General features: G+C 40.7%; 1 protein-coding gene across 4 annotated transcripts in view; it reads left to right on the plus strand.

The window, feature by feature from the left end:
* ppp2r5eb (protein phosphatase 2, regulatory subunit B', epsilon isoform b) overlaps positions 1 to 23289 on the plus strand; it is a 94217-nt gene that overhangs the window by 45680 nt on the left and 25248 nt on the right. For all 4 annotated transcript variants that reach the window (XM_078562237.1, XM_078562238.1, XM_078562240.1 and 1 more), the window contains 4 exons: positions 13309 to 13505; positions 18122 to 18223; positions 20728 to 20820; positions 22307 to 22437. In XM_078562237.1, the coding sequence (XP_078418363.1) occupies positions 13309 to 13505; positions 18122 to 18223; positions 20728 to 20820; positions 22307 to 22437 (523 nt within the window). The remainder of the gene's footprint in view (positions 1 to 13308; positions 13506 to 18121; positions 18224 to 20727; positions 20821 to 22306; positions 22438 to 23289) is intronic.

Consider the following 23289-nt stretch of genomic DNA (forward strand, 5'->3'; position numbering starts at 1 on the left):
AGCATTTCCTTGGTTTTCCATTTGCCCTTTTAATTTAAAAAAAAACCTGAATCAGATTTGAGTAAAGCTGAATGGAGTGATGATGAGTATCAACGATTGTGTAAAAGTACATGGCTAGATTCTGCCTATTTCAGAACAGGTTCCTTTGGTTTTGAGGAAGTAAGTAAATCAATGTTCATACCATTTTTAATCAACAGTCAATCACTATTTTGCATTTAGTCTTTCCATAAGTTTAAATAAACTGCAGTTATATTTTTTTCAAATCCGTTAAGCCAACAAAGGAGATGACAGTTTGCACAATTAACCCTCAACTGTCTCTTCCTACCAGTTGCTGATCATGGGTAAACTGTTTAATTATGCTATAGAAATGAGACTAAGTGACCAATGGTGACCTGCTGTGCTAATGACAGGTTGCAATCAGAGATTTCCACAATTAAGTATATTTGAGTACATTCCTGTCGTGGTACATAAGTCACTTCCACTTTGTGGTGCACAAATAATCCATTGTATATTCAATTTTATAAATGCTTAATCTTTTTTTCCCTCAATTTTGCTAGCAAGTTGCTTCATTAAATTTTTGAAGAGGTTATGATTTTAAATATAGAAAATATCTACGTGCATTGTAAATGATAATTTATATTATTGGTAAATGACAATTATAGAAATACAGCAATGTTTTTAAAAAATTCATTCATGGGATGTGGGCTTCGCTGGCTGGGCCAGCATTTATTGCCCATCCCTAGTTGCCCTCGAGAAGGTGGTGGTGAGCTGCTGCTTTGAACTGCTGCAGTCCATGTGGAGTAAGTGCACCTACAGTGCTGTTAGAAGGGAGTTCCAGGATTTTGACTTGGATTTTGAAGGAATGGCGATATATTTCCAAGTCAGGATAGTGAGTGACTTGGAGGAGAACTTCCAGGTGGTGGTGTACCCATCTATCTGTTGCTCTTGTCCTTCTAGATGGTAGTGGTCGTGGGTTTGGAAGGTGCTGTCAAAGGAACCTTGGTGAATTCCTGCAGTGCATCTGGTAGATAGTACACGCTGCTGCTACTGTGCATCGATGGCGGGAGTCAATGTGGTGCCAATCAAGTAGGCTGCTTTGCCCTGGATGGTGTCAAGCTTCTTATGGGAGCTGCACTCATCTAGGCAAGAGGGGATTATTCCATCACACTTCTGACTTGTGCCTTGTAGATGTTGGACAGGCTTTGGGGAGTCAGGAGGTGAGCTACTTGTCTCATGATTCCTAGCCTTTGATATGCTCTTGTAGCCACAGTATAGTCCAGTTCAGTTTCTGGTCAGTGGTAACCTCCAGGGTGTTGATAATGGGGGATTCAGTGATGGTAATGCCATTGAACATCAAGGGCGGTGGTTGGAAATCTCTCTTGTTGGAGATGGTCATTGCCTGACACTTGTGTGGCACGAATGTTACTTGCCACTTGTCAGGCCAAGCCTGGATATTGTCCAGGTCTTGATGCATTTGGACATGGATATGCTTCAGTATCTGAGGAGTCACGAATGGTGCTGAACATTGTGTAATCATCAGCGAACATCCCCACTTCTGACCTTCTGATGGAAGGAAGGTCAGTGATGAAGCAGCTGAAGATTGTTAGGCTGAGGACACTACCCTGAGGAACTCCTGCGGTGGTGCCCTGGAGCTGAGATGACTGACCTCCAACAGTCACAACTATCTTCCTTTGTGCTAGGTATGACTCCAACCAGTGGAGAGTTTTCCCACTGATTCCCATTGACTTCAGTTTTGCTAGGGCTCCTTGATGCCACACTCTGTCAAATGCGGCCTTGATATCAAGAGCAGTCACTCTCACCTTACCTCGGGAGTTCAGCTCTTTTGTCCATGTTTGGACCAAGGCTGTAATGAGGTCAGTAGCTGAGTGGCCCTGGTGGAACTCAAACTGGGCATCAGTGAGCAGGCATTGCTAAGCAAGTGCCACTTGATGGCACTGTTGATGAACCTTATATTACTTTACTGATGATCAAGAGTAGACTGATGGGGCGGTAATTGGCCGGGTTGGATTTGTCCTGCTTTTTGTGTACAGGACATACCTGGGCAGGGTAAATGCCAGTGTTGTAGCTGTACTGGAACAGCTTGGCTTGGGGCACGGTAAGTTCTGGAGCACAAGTCCTCTGTACTATTGCCGGAATATTGTCGGGGCCCATAGCCTTTGCAGTGTCCAGTGCCTTCAGCCAATTCGATTCACTCCATGTGACGGCTGAAGACTGGCATCTGTGATGCTGGGGACCCCTGGAGGAGGCCAAGATGGATCATCCAGTCGGCACTTCTGGCTGAAGATTGTAGCAAGTACTTCAGCCTTATCTCTTGCACTGATGTGCTGGGCTGCCCTATCGTTGAGGATGGGGATATTTGTGGAGCCGCCTCCTCCAGTGAGTTGTTTAATTGCCCACCACCATTCACGATTGGATGTGGAAGGACTGCAGAGCTCAGATCTGATCCGTTGGTTGTGGGATCGCTTAGCATTGTCTATCACTTGTTACTTATACTGTTTGGCACGCAAGTAGTCCTGTGTTACAGCTTCACCAGGTTGCCATTTTTAGGTATGTCTGGTGCTGCTCCTGGCAAGCCCTCCTGCACTTTTCATTGAACCAGGGTTGATCCCCTGGCTTGATGGCAATAGTAGAGTGGGGGATATGCTGGGCCATGAGGTTACAGATTGTGTTCGAGTACAGTTCTGCTGCTGCTGCTCATGGCCCACAGTGCCTCATGGATACTCAGCATTGAGTTGCTAGATCTGCTCGAAATCGATCCTATTTAGCACGGTGGTCGTGCTGCAGAACACGATGGAGGGCATCCTCAATGTGAAGGCAGGACTTTGTCTCCACAATGGCTGTGCGGTGGTCATTCCTACCGATACTGTCAAGGACAGATGCATCTGCGGCAGGCAGGTTGGTGAGGTTGTAGCCAAGTATGTTTTTCCCTCTTGTTGGTTCCCTCACCACCTGCCGCAGACCCAATCTAGCAGCTATGTCTTTTAGGACTTGGCCAGCTCGGTCAGTAATGCTGATGGGTATTGAGGTCCCCCACCCAGAGTACATTCTGTGCCCTTGCCACCTTCAGTGCTTCCTCCAAGTGATGTTCAACATGGAGGAGCATTGATTCATCAGCTGAGGGAGAGCGGTACGTGGTAATCAGCAGGAGGTTTCTTTGCCCATGTTTGACCTGATGCCATGAAACATCATGGGGTCCGGAGTCAATATTGAGGACTCCCAGTGAAATTCCCTCCCGACTGTATGCCACTATGCCACCACCTCAACTGGCTCTGTCCTGCCGGTGGGCCAGGACATACCCGGGGACGGTGATGGGGCATTATCCGTAAGGTATGATTCCGTGAGGATGAACGTGTTGGGCTGTTGCTTGATTAGCCTATGAGACAGCTCTCCCACTTTTGGCAGTAGCCCCCAGATGTTAGTAAGGAGGACTTGCAGGGTGGACAGGACTGAGATTGCCATTGTCATTTCCGGTGCCTAGGTCAATGCCGGGTGGTCCATCCGGTTTCATTCCTTTTTTGTGACTTTGTAGCAGTTTGTTACAACTGAGTGGCTTGCTAGGCCATTTCAGAGGGCATTTAAGAGTCAAACACATTGCTGTCCCCCATGTAGGCCAGACCAGGTAAGGACGACAGATTTCCTTCCCTAGAACCAGATGGGTTTTTACAACAATCTACAATGGTCATCATTAGACTTTTAATTCAAATTCCACCACCTGCCGTGAAAATTCAGCCTGTTGGCATGTTCATATATAGATTTGAGTTAATTTAAATATATGAACTGTTTCAAAAATGTACAGCTTTAAATATGTCTCTGATTCTACACCCTGAAAAAATGTTTGAACTTGGGCTTGAATTCCAATAAAAATCTGGTTTACTTCTAGATACGTGATTTGTTTGGTTATCCTTCACCCAGAAAGCCAGCCTGTAGGGTAGAAAGCTACATTGACGGGCATAATTACCGGGAGAGAGAAGTCCCTTGTAGATAAGCTGAACAGCTACAGTTATCAGCTGTTAATCTGTTAATCTTATGTAATGAAGCATTGCTGCACAGTGCTACATAATTACTTATTTGATGGCAGCTGTTACTTTGACTTTGTGCACTGAAATCTGTAAAAGTTAGTTCATTAATTTGCTTCCTATTTGAATTTTATCTTGCATTCAAAGCAGGACAAATTATGGCTCATTAGTAATGTTAAAGTTGCATATTAGAATTTCAGGTAAATAAGCATAAATTGGATGGTTGATTGGCTGAGTTGCTTATAGGAATTGAGTTACACTACAAAAATTTCTGAAGAAATGTTAATCTATCTTCCCCCTCCAATTTCCTCCCCAGTTTCTCCTTTCCCTCTCCTGAACGAGCCCTTGCTAAAGCCCAGATGTGATATTAACTATCCAGTACCTTCAGCTGTGAATCTTGATTGTTTGTCATGGCAGGCCATTTGAGTTTTGTTTGGTCGTTACATACCATCCGCGCACATGCATTTCCAGCCGGGGCCACGTCATCAGTAGGATCACATTTTCTCTCCCTTCCTTAACTTGGGAATACTGTAGCTACTTAGAGCACAATACTACCTACAAGGCTGGGGTCAATTAACAATACACAGCATGGATCAAACTTAAGACTTTGCTGGGATACACAATTTAATAATCACTGGGCAAACTCCATTATCCATAGAAGGAAAGTTTTATCTAAGAGGAATTTTCTCTCTCTGTCCCCAAGTGGTAACAGTTCCTGAGGGGCCATCAACTCTCTGATACTGATGCAGAGGAACAGGATTTGGCCAGTCAGATCCTCAACTATTCTGCCTTTCTGTTAGTTCATGGCTAATGTGTACATTGACTCCATTTATCAGCCTGTGCGCCATGCCCCTTGATATCTTTACTGAACAAACATCTTAGCCTTGAACATGTAAATTATTCACAATCTTCTGGGAGAGAGTTCCACATTTCTACTACCCTTTATGTGAATTCCTTTAATTCACTCCTGAATAACCTAGCTCAAATTTTATTATGTCCACTTTGTTTTGGATTGCCCCACTAGAGGAAATAATTTCTCTATCTATCCTATCAAATTGCTTTAGCATTTTAAACATTTAATTCAAACATCTCTTAAGCTTCAAAACTCAAGGGAATATAAACCATCTTTATTGCGTAGCATCTTCTCACCATTCAACCATATAACTCCTAATATTATTCTTGTGAATCTGTGTTGTAACCCCTCCAAGGACAGTGTGCTATTTCTGAGGATCTGTGCCCAAAACTGAGTTGTACTCCAGATGTATCTGACCAAGGCTTTGTACAAGTGAAGCATTACTTTTGTGTTTTAAACCCCTTGACATAAGGCCAACATACCATTAACCTTTTTGATTACTTTTTGTACCTGTGCATCAACATTTAGTGATATGTGTTCACTGACATTCAGATCCCATTGCTTTTCCACAGCTTCTAGTCGCTTCCATTAGTATTCCAATTTGCCTTTCTTGGACCTGAAGTAGATGACTTCAGACTCCCCCACAATGAATTCCATCTGTTGTAGTTTTTCCCATTCACTGTCTACCTATATCAAATGGTAATTCTTCATGTGCGCAATGAGCAGATTTTACAGAAATCAGAAATACAGCCTTAATACTGTATTCTAGCTATCTATATTGCTGTATTCTATTCATGACAATTAATGAAAAAATATGTATGATCCCCTTAATACTCCCCAGATTATAAAATCCAGTTACTTAGTCTGGCTAACAAGGAAACGTTGGTTATTTTACCTCAATAGTTATTAAAACAGCTATTTTATAGAACCCATAGTGTGATGGCAACAAGAATTTACTGATTTTCAAACACCAGGGAATTATGTTGTAGTTCTATTGAATGTAATTAAAGATTCAGAAATGTTATTGAAACCTGTGTACAATGCATACACGGGAATTGTAAATGAATGTTGCTATTGGTTGCACCTTATGTGATATATGTGAAAGGAATGGTTTTCAATATTGATTATGTATCCATGGAGACTTATTGATCTTTACATCAAGCACACAAGTAGAATAATACCTAAGCTTTCAAGCAGCGGCTAATTGTGATGAGTTATCATACATGTTCAGTAGCAACAGGACTTGCATGGTATTTTATATTTCAATGAATGTAGTCTACTTTGTTACATGTTTTGGAATAATAAGCATTAGCGTTCAAACTACTCTACAAATATTACAGATTGGGGCTCTGCTATCCAAATCCTCTTGTCCAACGATGCTGATCATGCTTCTAAAATGCCTGCCTGCACATTATGGCCAGAAACTTCAACTAAAATGGGTAATAAATTACAAGAAGTGCTGTTTATAATGAGCTGGAATTGTGCAACCCACCATATTGGTGTAGGCATCCAGTCAAGGGCGATGTGTGAAACAGGCATGAAGCCTTAGTTTTGTTGCAGTACAGTATACTATGGACCTAACATCAGTTTGAAGCCCCTACACAATACTGGGTTATTCTGAATGTAACCAGTGCTGGGGTGGATGTGCCAGGTCTCATAGGCCATCCTTTGAGAAACTGTTGAAGGCTGCAACCAACAAGGTAAATGTTTCAAATATGCCTGCTTGATGTCAAGAGCAGTCACTCTCACCTCACCTCTGGGGCAAGAGTACTTCTTCTGACTCCATGTTAAACCACATGACCTGCCAAACTGGATTTAATTGTGAAATAATTGAGAAAAACAAATGATTTTAAATAATATATAAATCTTATTATAACAGTGGTTAAGTTTATGGCAAGATGCCTATTATAAGTTTAAAAACAGGAAATGTTGGTAAAACGCAGGTTTGGCAGCATCTGTGGAGAGAAAAACAGAGGTTAACGCTTCGAGCCCATATGACTCTTCAGAGCTTTAAAAAAAAGCCCCTCAGTGTTTTTCGCTCTGAAGAAGAGTCATATGGACTTGAAACGTTAACTCTGTTTCTCACTCCACAGATGCTGCCAGACCTGCTGAGTTTTACCAGCATTTTCTGTTATTTCAAATTCCCAGCATCCACAGTATTTCGCTTTTATCTTCGTGTCCATTTTAAGACTTTCTATCAAAGCTAGGTATAGGGTCGAAGTTATAGTATAAGTCACCACTTAGTTTGAAAAGAGCAAGTATGAAGACTAATAATGAGTAGGTGCCACCAAGCTTTGCTTTTAAAAGCAACAGTAAAATATGGACTCCATTGTTCATCCAATTGTATCTGTAGATAGTATTTTGAGCTATTGAACACTAGTGGCATGAAATAAATTTAAGTTAGGGAGGCGGTGTTGTAGTGGTAATATCACTGGATTGGTAATCCAGAGACCCAGGCTAATGCGCTGGGGACATGGGTTCAAATCCACCTACAGCAGCTGGTGGAATTTCAACTCAATTAATAAAATCTGGAATTCAACTAGTCTCAGTAATGGTGACCAAGAAACCATTGATGATTTGCCGTAAAAACCCATCTGGTTCACTAACGTCCTTTAGGAAAGGAAATCTGTCATCCTTACCTGGTCTGGCTTACATGTGACTCCAGACCCACAGCAATGAGGTTGACTCTTAACTGCTCTCTGAAATTGCATAACAAACCCCTGAGTTGTATCAAACTTCTACAGAAAAATCGATAAGGAATGAAACCAGATGGACCACCTGGCAATGACCTTGACACCAGAAATGACAACGGTACACCCAGTTCTGTTGGCCCTGCAAAGTCCTCCTTACTAACATCCGCGGGGTTGTGCCAAAATTGGGAGAGATGTCTCACAGACTAGTCAAGCAACAACCTGACATAGCCTTATTCACGGAATCATACCTTACAGACCATGTCCCATACACCACCATCGTCATCCCTGAGTATGTCTGAGGACAGACCAACAAAGATGAGGGCACAGCGTATACAGTCAGGAGGGAGTTGCCCTGGGAGTCCTCAGCATGGACTTCAGATCCCATGAAATCTCATGGCATCAGATCAAACATGGGCAAGGAAGCCTGCAACTGATTACCACTTCTCCATTCTGTCCATCACAGTAGCCCGGTAGCGCCACTACTGACCGAGCTGGCTATGTCCTAAAGGACATAGTCGCTAGACTAGGTCTACGGCAGGTGGAGAGGTGGGCGGCAAGAGGGAAAAACCGACTTGACCTCATCCTCTGCAGTCTGCCTGTTGCAGATGCATCTGTCCGTGACCATATTGGTAGGAGTGACCACTGGACTGTCCTTATGGAGACAATGTCCTGTCTTCACATTGAGGACACTGTCCATTGTGTTGTGTCGCACTGCCTCCTTAACTAAGTGGGATAGATTACAAATGGATCTAGCAACTCAAAACTGAGTATCTATGAGGCGCTGTGGACCATCAGCAGGAGCAGAATTGTATTCAACCACAATCTGTAACCTCATGGCCTGGCATATCCCCCACTCTATCATTACGCTTAAGCCAGGGGACCAACCCTGGTTTAACGAAGAGTGCAGGAGGGCATGCCAGGTGCAGCACCAGGCATTACCTGAAAATGAGGTGTCAACCTGGAGAAGCTACAATACAAGACTACTTGCATGCCAAACAGTGTAAGCAGCATGCAATAGACGAGGCTAAACGATCCCACAACCAACGAATCAGATCGAAGCTCTGTTGTCCTGCCACATCCAGTCATGAATGGTGGGGCACGATTAACTGAAAGAGGAGGCTCCAAAAATTAATGCAGAAGTCGAGGCTGAAGCATTTGCAACCATCTTCAGCCAGAAGTGCCGAGTAGATGATCCATCTCGTCGCCCTCCTGAGGTCCCCGGCATCACAGATGCCAATCTTCGGCCAATTTGATTCACTCCATGTGATGTCACGAAAAGGCCGAAGGCACTGGATATTGTAAAGACTATGGCCCCTGACAATATTCCTGCAACAGCACTGAAGACTCTGCTCCAGATCTAACCATGCCTATAGCCACACTGTTCCAGTACAGCTACAACGCTAGGCATCTACCTGGCAATGTGGAAAATTGCCCAGGTGTGTCCTGTCCACAAAAAGCAGGACAAATCCAACCTGGCCAATTACCATCCCATGAGTCAAGGCTTGATCAGCAAAGTGATGGAAGGTGTCGGTGACGGGGCTGCCAACTGGCACTTATTCTGCTATAATCTGCTCACTGACGCTCTGCTTTGGTTTCGTCATGGCCACTTGGCTCCTGACCTCATTACAGCTTTTGCCCAAGCATGTACAATGGAGCTGAACTCCCAGAGGTGAGGTGAGAGTGACTGCTCTTGACATCAAGGCAGCATTTGACTGAGTGTGGCATCAAGGAGCCCTAGCAAAACTGAAATCCGTGGAATAAGGGGGAAAACTACCTAGCTAGAAATATAAAAACTTGAGTTTCTGTAGTTATTTAAAAAAGAAGAGTTAACAAAGTGAACGTTGGTCCTATAGAAAGTGAGTCTGGGGAATTAATAATGGAAAATGAGATGGCAGATGAATTGAACAGGTATTTTGCATTGGTCTTCACTATAGAGGATACAAGTAACATCACAGAAATAGCTCTAAATCAGGAATTGGAATGGAGGGAGAAACTCAGGAAAATTACAATCACCAGGGAAGTGCTACTGAGCAAAATTGCTGGAACTGCAGGCTGACAAGTCCCTAGGCCCTGATGCACTTCATCCTAGGGCCTTAAAAGAAGTGACTAGTGTGGTAGATGATGTGTTGGTTTTAATTTTCCACAATTCCCTAGATTTGAGGAAGGTTCTATTAGATTGGAAAAAAATGGATGTATTATTCAAAAAGAGGGGGAGACAGAAAACAGGAAACTACAGGCCAGTTAGCTTAACATCTAGCATAAGAAAAATGTTAGAAGATATTATTAAAGACGTTATAGATAAATTCAAGGTGATCAGGCATAGGCAACATGATTTTGTGAGAGGGAAACCATGTTTAACCAATTTATTGGAGTTCTTTGAAGAAGTAATGTGCTGTGGATATAAGGGAACCAGTGGATATAGTGCACTTGGATTTCCAGAAGGCATTTGATAAGGTGCCTCATCAAAGGTTATTGGGAAAATAGAAGCTCATTGTGTAGGGGATAACGTATTGACATGGATAGAAAATTGGCTAGCTAACATTAAATAGAGTAGGCATAAATGGGCATTTTCTGGTTGGTAAAATGTAACGTGTGGTGTGCCACAGGGTCACTGCTGGGGCCTCAACTTTTTACAATTTACATTAATGACTTGAATGAAGGGAATGACTTGAATGAAGGGACCAAAGGTATGATTGCTAAATTTGCTGGTGATACAAAGATAAGTAGGAAAGTATATTGTGAAGAGGGCATAGGCTATAAAGGGATATAGATAGGTTAAGTGCGTGGGCAAAGATCTGGCAAATGGAGTATAATGTGGGTAAATATGAACTTGTCCATTTTGGCTGGAAGAATGAAAAAGCATATCATCTAAATGATGAGAGATTGCAGTGCTAAGGTGTCCTAGTGCATTAATCACAGGAGTAGTATACGGGTACAGCAAGTAATTAGGAAAGCTAATAGAATGTTATTGTTCATTGTTGGGGGGAATTGAACGCAAAAATAGGGAGGTTATGCTTCAGTTATATAGGGCATTGGTGAGACCACATCTGGACAGCATTGGTCTCCTTATTTAAGGAAGGATGTAAATGCATTGGCAGCAGTTCAGAGAAGGTTTACTAGACTAAAACCTGGAATGGGAGGGTTGTCTTAGAGGAAAGGTTGGACAGGTTAGGCTTCTGTCCGCTGGAGTTTAGAAGACTCCAGAACTTTAGAAGAAGTTTCGGTGACTTGATTGAAACACACAATATCCTGAGGGGTCTTAACAGGGCAGATGTGGAAACTATGTTTCTTCTTGTGGGAGAATCTAGAACCAAGGATCACTGTCTAAAAATAAGAGGTAGTCCATTTAAACATGAGAATTTTTTCGTCTGAGGGTTGAGAGTCTTTGTAACTCTATTCTTCAAAAGGTGGTGGAAGAAGAGTCTTTGAATATTTTTAAGCAAAAGATAGATAGATTCTTGATGAGCAAGGGAGTGAAAGGTTATCGGGGGAATGTGGAGTTGAGGTTACAATCAGATCAGCCATGATCTTATTGAATGACAGAGCAGGCTCGAGGGGCTGAGTGGCCTATTCCTGCTCCTAATTCGTATGTATATAAAACTCTCTGCAGTGGTTGGTGTCATACCTAGCATAAAGGAAGAATTTTGTGGTTGTTGGAGGTCAGTCAACTCAGTCCCGAGACATTGCTGCATGAGTTTGTCAGGGTCGTATTGTAATCCTAGCCATCTTTAGTTGCTTCATCAATGACTTTCCCTCCATCATCGTAAGGTCAGAAGTGGCAATGTTCGCTGATGATTGTACAATGTTCAGTACCATTTGCTACACCTCAGATATTGAAACAGTTTCTGTGTCCATATGCAACAAGACCTAGACAACATTTAGGCTTGGGCTGATAAATGGCAAGAAGCATTCATGCCATACAAGTGCCAGGCAATGACCCTCTCCGAGAAGAGAAAATCTAACCATCTGCCCGTGGCATTCAATGGCATTGCCATCGTGGAATCCCCCACTATCAACATCTTGGGCATTATCATTGACCAGAAACTGAATTGGACCAGCCATATAAATACTGTGGCTACAAGAGCAGGTCAAAGGTTGGGAATTCTGCAGCGAGTAACTCATCTCCTGACTCCCCAAAGCCTGCCCACCATCTACAAGGCACAAGTAAGGAGTATGATGGAATACTCCCCCCTTGCCTGGATGAGTGCAGCACCAACAGCACTTGAAGCTTGACACAGTGCACAAAGCAGCCACTTTAAACCACCATAAACATTCCCTCCCTCTGCCACAAATGCACAGTGGCAGCAGTGTGTACCATCGACAAGATGCACTGCAGCAACTTAAGGCTCCTTCGACAGCACCTTCCAAACCTGTAACCTCTACCACTTCGAAGGACAAGGGCAGCAGTTGCATGCCAACAGCGCCAACTGCAAGTTCCCCTCCAAGTTGCACACCATCCTATCTTGGGACTATATGGCCATTCCTTCACCAGGGTCAAAATCCTGGAACTCCTTTCCTAACAGCACTGTGGGTGCACCTACACCACAAGGACTGCATCAGTTTAAGAAGGTGGCTCACCACCACCACCTCATGGGCAATTGGGAATGGGCAATAAATACCGGTGTCCAGTGACACCCACATCTGTGAAAGAATAAAGAAAGAAAAGTTACATAGCATCACTTCAATTCAGACCTACCTCGATTCATTCAGGCAGGCAGTACTGGGAGCTGCTACCTGTGTGGCCCATCAACATTCTTCAATGATATCAGTGGAAAACACGCACAGGTAGTGGCCTGCCTGCCCCTGGAGAATCAACATAAGTCTGTGCAGCTCTGGGTGTTGCTAATGTATGATCTATAGATGCCAACAAGATTTGCAGGGATAAATTTTATATTGTGTTGTGGACTGTTTTCCCCAGTTCAGCTGGGCAGAGATTTTTAAAAATTTCATGCGCACCACTGTTTTATTGAAATCAGTGTATTGGGGCTGAATGAGAAAAGGGAGAAACTAGTCGAAGGTAAAGGAGTACAAGTACAAGCATTGTTTCAGTCTGGTGCAATGCCCATTCTGGGTTGCTTGACGATAGCTGCATATTTTCTTTTGACTCAAAGCGATTTATATTTGGTAAGGCATTTACACTTGAAAGCGGCATTGTTAATCATGTTTTTATGTTGTCAAGTCTGCCCTCTAATGGCTGAAGTTCAAATAACATTTATACAAATGCGTTTTTTAGGATCTCATACAGACTTTGTGTATCCCACTAGAAAGCGACTTTTGGATAACATTACCTTAATGTATTAACTAGTGATCCATTATTAATATTTTGAGCAAAGTTTGTTACAGAATCTGAGTCCACTTTTTGCTAGGGAGGGGGTTTGAAGAAAGAAGGTTAATCTGGAACAGTGGAACAGTATTACAGTGGTGAAGTTTTTAAAGTAAGCTGGATGTTGGTATACTTGCTGGTCTGTAGAGGTAAGATGCTCAGTATTTCATTGAGCTAAATTGTACATTACTGAAGAACAAGAAATTTAGCCTAGAATTGTTTTTACTGAGTTGCTTTTCTTTTGATTTGTTTGAATGGAATGTTAACTTTTTGCTTGCATTAATACAAATTATATTTTGAAGTTCAAACTAGTATTTATAAATTAAAATACTCTTGCTCCCAACTGGGAAAATTGCTATAATTCACACATTCTAAATTTACTGTTTCTCACCCCTCTTCCAGACGTTTCTGCGACTGAAAAGGCAGCACTCTTCCAGAAGAAATTACAACAGTGTTGCGTTGTATTTGACTTCATGGATTCATTAGGAGATCTTAAAATGAAGGAGTACAAGCGCTCTACTCTTAATGAACTGGTGGACTTTGTCGCAGTAGGTCGAGGAATCTTAACAGAACAGACATACCCTGAAGTAGTTAAAATGGTAAGCTTTGCCCTACAAACCTTAACAAGCTCTCTTTATCTGAGTCCAGCCTTTTCTACATCTTGTCCTCTCCTTGCCTAATCACTGGCAGCCATGACACCACCTATATTTGCCCCACTCTGAAATTCCCTCCCTAATCTCTGACACCAGTCATCCTCAACACCTCTTGACCAAGCTTTTGATTACCCTTCCAGATATCCCTTTTGTCTGTCATTTTTGTCTTTATTATGTCACTCTGATCCACAGTGGAATGTTTTTCTACATAAAGATTCTGGATGCAAGATGTTCTCTCCCATTTCTGACAATATTTCAAACTCCCAACTAACTACTCTTTGGCCCGCCATACGTTACAATACTGCAGCTGTCAAATCTGCTCAATTGCTTTACCACTTCAATATTTGATGCCCTTGTCTACAGTAAATTTCTTGCTCTCTTCCACCTTCACTGTTCCCACTGATGTGGCTCCCTTAAGCCCAAGAGGCACCAACTTGCATGTTTATGGTGCTGAAGTGGTTTAGTCACTTGTTGCCTTAGCTGAATCCCACCCCTGTCCCCCACCACCTTTCCACAGCATAGTACAGCACAGAAGAAGGCTGAGCTGCCTTTTTAAGAGTAATCCAGTCAGTCCCATTCCCCACCCTTTCCCTATATCCTTGCAATAATTTTTCTGTCAAAAATTTATCCAATTCATTTTTGAAAGCAACTACGGAATCTGCATCCTCGTCACTATCAGACAGTATATTTCAAATCATGGCCACTCATTGTGTTTTTAAAAAAAAACCATAAACCTGACCTCTGTTTATCAACTGTTCAGCAAGCAGAAACTGTTTCTCTTTATTTACTCTGTCTAAACCCTTCATGATTTTAATCACCCCTATCAGATTTCCTTAGTCTTTTCTGCTCTAAGCAGAGCAATCCCAGCTTCCCTAGTTCATCCAAATAATTATAATACCTCGTTGATATTAATAGGGGACATTGATAGAATGAGTGGGCAAAGTAGATGTAGGGAAGTGTGCATTCATCTGCTGTTACCTTTCATGAACCCCAAGTAGATGTCTTTGGCCCCTCGTTTCTCACCTACTTGCTGCCATTGATGACATCACTAGAAGAATTGGCATCAGGTTTCACATGTACAGTATTGGCACCCAACTCAACCTTGCAATCACTTCTCTTGACTCCCTCTACTGCTTTGTTGTTAAATAGCTTGTCAGATATCCAGTCCTGTATGAGCTACAATTTTCTCCAGTTAAACATTGAAAGGAACAAAGTCATTATCTACAGCTTCTGCCACAAACTTTATTCCATAGCTACAGATTTCACCCTCTCCTTGTTTACTGTTTCAGGCTGAAACAAACTTACAATCTCAGCATCCTATTTGATCCTGAGTTGAGTTTCTGACCCCATATTTTGTCCATTGCAAAGACCACCACTTGGTAGCAAAACTAATTGACCCTTGATTATCTCTTTTAAAAATAGTGAGTGGGCTGCTGATTTTGGCGTCCACACACCCCACCATGTTATGGGGGCGTGCGGGAAGGTGGTGGGATGGGCACCAATTGTATTTTGTGCCCCCCCCCCCCCCCCCCCCCCCGTCCCTCCCGCTGAGAAAACATCCGGCGGGGGCATGTGAGCGGGCAAAGATCTGGCAAATAGAGTATAATTTGGGCATATGTGAAATTATCCATTTTGTCAGGAATAAAAAAGATACATATTACCTAAATGGTGAGAAACTGCAGAGTCCTCAGATGCAGAGGGATCTAGATGTCCTAGTGCATGAATCACAAAAGGTTAATATGCAGGTACAGCAGGTAAAGAAGGATAAGAAAGCTATTAGAATGTTATTGTGAGGTGAATTGAATAAAAAAGTAGAGCGGTTATGCTTCAGTTATACTGGGCATTGGTGAGACTACATCTGGAGTACTGTGTTACAATATTGGTCTCCTTATTTAAGGAAGGATGTAAATGCATTGGAAGCAGTTCAGAGAAGGTTTACAAGACTAATACCTAGAATGGGCCAATTGTCTAATGAGGAAAAGTTGAGCACTCTAGTAGGCTTGTATCTGTTGGAGTTGAGAAGAGTAAGAGGCAAATTGATTGATACATACAAGACCCTGAGGGGTCTTGACAAGGTGGATGTGGAATGGATGTTTCCTCTTAAATAAGGGTTGTGCATTTAAGACACAGATGAGAAATTCTTTTGAGGATAGTGAGTCTTTGAACTCTTCCTTAAAAGGCAGTGGAAGCCAAGTCATTGAGTATTTTAAAGGCAGGACTAGATAGATTCTTGATAAGCAAAGGGGTGAAAGGTTATCAGGGGTAGGCGGGAATTTGGAGTTGAGGTTGCAATCTGAACAGCCATGATCTTATTGAATGGCAGAGCAAGCTCGAAGTGCTGAGTGGCCTACTTCTGCTCCTAGCTTGAATGTACATAAAATGCAGCCCTAAGTCTTTGATCAAGGTTTTAGCCACTTGTCCTAATGTTTCCTTTGGCTTGATGATAAGTTTTGGCTGGTTTAACTGCCTCTGAAATGCCTTGGGATGTTTTCCAACGTTTAAGGTGCTATTTAAGTGCAAGTTGTTTAATCAGCTTATTACTGGGTTGCATAGTAAATGCAAACTAATGGAATAAAGTTGCTTCTCTTTGTCCTTTTCTTGAAAATGCTACAGTAAGGCTTTGAGTGCCTGCAGTTCTCTGGTAACCTGTCCAAGTGGTGGTGGTTCATGAATGAGTTGAAACAGTAACAATGGCAACTGGTTTCCATGGAGGACTTTACAATTGATCTCCTAACCTCATACTTGCATTTCCACCAGAGTTGATTGGATAGCAATCAGGAATGAGAATTTTGTTACATTTCCATCTGCCTAGTCTGGGGTCTGAACTGAATCGGCTAATTAAACATAGGAATTTGAACCTCTGGGTCATGGTTAATATGTGTTGATACCACCCTAAGTGATGCTTTTACATAGAGAAAACGATCAAGGTTATTTTGTAAATGTGATTTATTCGCTTTTAGAATGCTGTTCAAATCTTGAAGGCTGTACTGAAACGTTTGCAAATACAAGAATTTATTGTGATGTTGTCAACTGATCTGAGTTAGCATGAGTTTATTTTGTTACTTTATTGAAAACTCAAACTGCACAAATTCAATCAATTCTAAAAATGTAGCAGTGTGTGGCAGAGTGTAACTGTTCAAAGTTCAGAGCTTTCTTAGAATTATACTTCAAACTTTTAAACTGTCAAATGTTCAAGAGTATTGATACTTTTGCTTGTTCAATCTATTTACATTGGGAGATACAGCCCACATACAACTACACCTTCCCCCTACCTGTGGTCCTTTTTACAAAGACTATAGTAAACTTGTTAAAGTGTCACCTGGTGTACTGCTAATGCATGCAAACCTAAGGCATGCATTGGTAAGTAATTGTAGTAGTGACCTCAGCAGAGCCCTTTTATGTTGGTGTATCTTCCATTTAAATAAGGAGCCTAAAAGTTGACTTAACATACCTGATAATACCTTGATCAACATTGTGCATTTTCCTTCCTGTTACAATTTTTTCTTCGTCCTCGCTTTTTTGCCCTTTGACATCAAAACCTAATGGGGCTGCACGATGTCACTCCATCAGTTCCACTTGCACTGGTGAATATTGTTGGACAGTTGTACTATTTTAAAATGATTTATACTTGGGATTTGGGCAATGGTAGAAAGACCAGCATTTATTGCCCATTCCTAGTTGTGTTTTGGAAGATGGTGATGAACTAATTTATTGAACTGCTGCAATCCATCTGATGATGGTGCTTCTGCAATGATGTGGGATTGAGTCCAAGATTTTAATCTAGTGATATTGAAGGAATGGCAATAGATGGCCAAATCAGGAAGGTGTGTGACTTGAAACTGATGGTGTTTCCCTGCACCCACTGTCCTTGTTCTTCTAAGTGATGGAGGCCATGGGTTTGAGAGTTGTTGCCAAAGAAGTCTTGGGACATTGGTGCAGTGCATCCAGTAGATAATATCCAAACCGATCTTGCCTTCATCTGGACACCTATTTTTACTCTACTTTTTCCTTTCATGCAAAATTCTCTTTACATTATTTCTATTTCTCTGTTTCCTTTTTTTCATATTTTTCTGTTTCTTGAAAAATATAATGTTGAGCATGAAAACCTCTTGCTGCTGGGGGCAGGGGACAGCAATGTATTTATCTGTATTAATGTATGTTTACCTGGTTATTTTTATCTATGTAGGCACTTCAGTGCAAAAACTAAAAATCCATCAATATGTTTGATCAGATATTTGATCAAAAAACTTCAGAAAACACTGAATATTTAAATATTGGTTTATGCTTTGTGTTCAATGAGCTTCCCATGTGCACTTTATTCTTGACAGTTGGACTATCTGTTGAATTATTTCCATAATTTTCTGTATCCATCTATTGGCCCTGTGTTTGAACACCACATTAATTTTTCCAGTACTTAATACACAACTTTGAATGACAGAGAATGCTTTTGAAATAGCTGCACAACGTGTTTTTGTCAGTACATAACACACTAATTGAAGTATATTGGATGGGGTTGAAAAGGGCGAATTTAACATTTAATTCAGTACTCTATTTTGTTATAGGTTTCTTTCAATATATTTAGGACGCTTCCACCTTCAGAGTCTTCAGAGTTTGATCCAGAAGAAGATGAACCAACGCTCGAAGCATCCTGGCCTCATTTACAGGTGAACGCTGCAAGTTCATATGTAAAATAACTGGTTAATATCCTTCAATTATTAGAAATGAAGTTTGGCCATCTGTTATACTCAAAACACGATGTTAATGGATAGGGTTAACTCCTAAAATCTGCGTCCATTAGACCTGAAATTTGAATTTTAAAAAATTCTTTCATGGGTTGTGGGTGTCACTGGCAAAGCCAACATTTATTGCCCATCCCTAATTGCCCTTGACCTGAGTAGCTTGCCAGGCCATTGCAGAGGACAGTTGAGAATCAACCACATTGTGGTTGAAGTGGCATGTAGGCTAGACCAGATAAAGACCAGGTGGGCTTTTACAACAATCGATGATAGTTTCATGGTCATTACTGAGACTGGTGTTCAATTCTAGATTTATTAATTAATTGAATTTAAATTCCACCAGCTGCCATGGCAGGGTTTGAACCCGTGTCCCAGCGCATTGGAATGGGCCTCTGGATTACTAGCCCAGTGACATTACCATTATGCCACCGTCTCCCCCGAATCCTTTCCACAAGAACAAATTTATTAAAGATTGCAAACAGCATTGAATATATTTATTTAAAAATGTTCATGGGATTTGGGTCACACTGACAGTATTTATTGTCTATCTCTAACTGATTTGAGGGCATTAAAGTCAATCTCAAAATTGTGTGACTCGGGTTGGAGGTTATGCACAGGTCAGACCTGGCATTACTGTCAGGCCCCTCCCTATAGGACATATGTAAACCAGTTTTTTTGACAATCCAGAAACTTTCATAGTTATTTTGTCTGGTATTAGCCTGCAAATTAATAAGCTGATAAATACAGTTTCCCAACTTACCATGTTGGAATTTAAACTTATCACCTTTGAATTACTGGTACATTACCATCATCACTATCTTACCTTACCCATAAGACTTCCCTTGCCCGTCAGTTTTTTTTTCAAACCCGTCCTCTTTATGGAAAGTACTTTCAACTTCCAAGTTGAACATTAATTCAAGTGAGCCTAATAATCACTTTTGATACAATTTCAATATTGTCTGCTTTTACTACCAATATTAATTGAAGAACTTTGAAAGCATTAACATTTTCTTCATCCTACAATACAAGTCTCCTTGAGTAAAGTTTGATCTCGGGGAGGGGGGTGTAGAATTGCTAAAATTGACCATCGGAACTGGTCACAGACCTGAATGTTAATGCTTTTTTTTCACTCCACAGATGCTGCCTGATCTGCTGAGTATTTCCAGAATTTTCTGTTTACAGTTTAGATTATAGATTGTGTGAGTGACCTTCAGGGACCAAATGACCTTGTCTATTCTGTGTTTTCTAATGTTCTTGTCAAGCTGTGATTAAACCAGTTCACCTCAGATTGTTTGAAATTTCCATCATCCGTCACTGGCTACATGCAGATTGTGTTTCTTTGTTTTTGTTCTAGATTGATTAGGATAGATCTATCATCCAGTGAGAGTAAATCATTGTGATAGTGGCTCTTTAAAAGTTTGGTTTTGTTTATTCGTTCTTAGGATGTGAGCATCACTGGCAAGACTAGCATCCCTAATTACCCATGAGAAGGTGGTGGTGAGCTGCTGCTTTGAACCACTGTGGTACATGTTTTGTAGGTAATCTCACAGTGCAGTGAGGGACCTAGTTCCAGGGTTTTGACAGTGAAGGAATGGCGATATATTTCCAGGTCAGTATGATGTTTGACCTGGGAGGGGGACTTGCAGATGGTGTGTCCCTGTGCATTTGCTGCCCTTGTTCTTCTTGGTGGTAAAGGTTGTGGGTTTGGAAGGTGCTGTAAAAGGAGTCTTGGAGAGTTTATTTACTGCAGATGATGTACACTGCTGGCACTGTGTGCTGGTGGTGGAGGGAGTGAACCTTTAAGGTTGTGGATGACGTGCTGATCAAGTGGACTATTTTCTAGTGGATAGTGTGAGACTGCTTGAATGTTGGAACTTCAGAGAATCGGGAGGTGAGTTACTCACTGTTGAATTTTCAGTCTCTGACCTGCTCTTGGAGCCACAGCATTTACATGGCTGGTCCAGTTAATTTTCTTTGAATGGTAACCTCCAGTTTGTTGATCACAGGTATGTTGGAGGAGCAATATCCTCCTGCTCCTAAAGTATATACAAGCTGTGGTGACAGTCTATATCTGAGTTCCTTTTTCCTACTTTTGTTCTCCTGGTAGGGAAAAATTCAAGTGTTCTCTGTATCAAAATTGATTATTATATATTGAGCCTTTTTATACAGATAGGAATTGCTAACTTTGAATCATGACCATTAATTCTCCTTTCTCATGATGTGATGCATCTTTCATTAAAGCACTGAGATTTTCATTTGTGTCTGTGGGTGTGTACGTGTTTACCACCTACATTAATTAACTTCTTTTTGGTGGGCAGAGGGAGAAGTGATAGTTGAAAGCAGATTCTTTCAAACCTGACTTTTTTTTGATAGTTTTCTATTTAGAAGTGAGTGTTTTTTTTCATTATTGTAATTTAACTCATCTCTTGCAGCTTGTATATGAATTCTTCATTCGATTTTTGGAGAGTCAAGAATTCCAACCCACTATTGCCAAAAAATATGTAGATCAAAAGTTTATATTGCAGGTGCGTATGTGCTGTTTTTTTGACTAGACAAATGATAAATGGTACATTGCCATTACTTTCTCATAACCAACTGTTTATGAAGTTAAGAAATCGAATAGTATAGCAGTATACTCCGTCAAGTATTTATAAATTTGAGTACAAGTGATATGTTGAATATTTTGTAAACATTGTTCATTATTGTGCTATTGATTTCCTTTTAAGGTTTGCATTGGCCAGTGTAAGGGCATAGGCTGTAATAGGGTTTGAATATAAGACTCCCATAATTCTTGAGGAAATTGTGTTCATCAGTTTGGCATTAAGTTCTGTTTATGCCTTCCTTAAATGTATCTGATCTGTTCCAAGTGTAATATTTTGAGTTCAAAATTTATTGCAACTTCCAAGTGTTCACAAAAATTCTTATGTGCTATTTATATTTTTGGTCTGAACACAATTTAAAGTAAGTTTAAAGATTCAAGAAGTGCAGTAATATCCCCTGTCTCAGTATATTGGATTCTTCAGATGCTTCTATGTTTGAAATTACCATGTAAATTTGTACCTAAAATTTTCTTGGAAGAAACTGCTCTCAAGATCTATTTGGATCTTCTAGTTTGTAATTGGGATGAATAAAGGTTCACTCGTGTAGCTGAGACTGCAGTTCAATGATATTTTGATGTGTGTCATATACCAAAGTACTCAATGTAGAATTTTCGCCAGATGACTGCAGAATTTTGCTGACAAATGAGGCCATTAAGTACATCACACCTGTACTGACTATGGAAGAACTTTGTCCTGTACCTCGTCCCTTTCTACACTTTCTTTTAATCCCGTGTCTGATATTCCTTCTTTCTAGGGACTTCTCTTAAGCAGCTTATTCCTTTCAAGTTAGATTTTCACATTTTGACATATTCACTTAACTGCGTTTTGGGTTTCAAGAATTCTTTGCTAATCTGTCACTGAACACACTCCCAGTGTGTCACTGTACCACCCAGAATCTGGAGTTATCTACTCAAGTAAATTTCAAAAGTGTCAAAACCTTAATGATGTAAAATATTTACTCCCACAGTTTAATTCTAAGACTAAAAAATGCCTGATATATTACTGTGATTTGAACAACTGATCAGTGTTTGTTTATAGGGGAATGCCAATTCTTGCATTTTTAAACATTTTATTGTGCAGACTACTGATTTGAAAGTTAACTAGAATATTGTGATATTGCAATCACTAAAATAATCTATCAGTATAGTCTTGAGATTAGTTCCTTTTGTAACCTATATATTTAATTGAATTAAAGTACTAGTAAATTTCTGAACAATCCTAGGGTTATAAAATGGTTCTTGGGAACTAAGCATGTTATTATAAAGCCTTCAGTGTTGAACTTCTGTGATGTAAATTTGAAGTTATGGTGACTGTAAAGAAAAAAAGTAAGAAGCCAAACTCCATAGTGTTTGTGATCTAAGCAGGAGTTTTACAGGAAAGTTGAAATGATTTTTTTTTTGGTAATTTGCAGCTTTTAGAGTTGTTCAACAGTGAGGACCCCCGAGAACGAGACTACCTGAAGACTGTCCTGCACAGAATTTATGGAAAGTTTCTTGGACTTAGAGCATTTATCCGGAAGCAAATTAACAATATTTTTCTACAGTAAGTATGTCAATGGTTGCTTCTAACGTAATTAAGCATTATGTTTGTGTTTTTTTTAGTACTGGGTGAAGGAAGTTAAGGAGAGGAGCATTAGGATGCTGCCTAATGCTCAACACTGGTTTAAGATCATGGTGGCATTCCACCACCAAAATTAACTGCCTTACACATAGCTGATAGTGCTTGCCATGAGGAAACTTGCGATAGGATATGGTTACAGAAGCTTTCAATAACTTACTGGATGAGTAACACTGAGAGGGAATCACGACTGATTAAGATTATCCCTTGTTTAAACTGAGTGACTGCTTCTGGTGTCAGGGAGACTAATTGGTCAAGGTTCTGGGATCTGCCTGAGTTTGAATAGAAGCTCCTCCCAATCTGGTGTGACAATTTATTCAGGTTCAATTTTTAAAAATCCTTGATTCTATGCAATTTTGTTGCAAACTCTTTCTAAGTTTTTTTCCCCCAAAGTGTCATTGAAGCTTTGAAGTATTTAATTTTGAAAAATCTTTAAAATGCATTCGTGGCTTTTTTAGAATCAGCAGTTCAAATTTTGAAATTTTTGCATATTTGCATATTTTTATAAAGCAGTTTATGAAGTATTGTCTAGATTTCCTTGAGATTGAGAATTTCCCAGGATTTTTTAAAATGATAATTCCCTTTAGCTCGTGTTTTCTGTTTGGTTAATATTGCAAAGTTGAAAAGACCTTGAGCCATTTCAGCTTTTGAGCTGAAAAGACAGTTTGTTGACTACGCAAGTAGGCTTACTCCCTTTGATAGGACTGTTGACACTGACAGTGGTTAAAAGGGTATCAACACCTCATGGAATTGGGATTGTTGTCCTTGTGAGGGAAG

Source organism: Cetorhinus maximus, chromosome 18 (assembly GCF_964194155.1).
Source record: "Cetorhinus maximus chromosome 18, sCetMax3.hap1.1, whole genome shotgun sequence".
In the NCBI taxonomy this organism is placed as follows: Eukaryota; Metazoa; Chordata; class Chondrichthyes; order Lamniformes; family Cetorhinidae; genus Cetorhinus; species Cetorhinus maximus.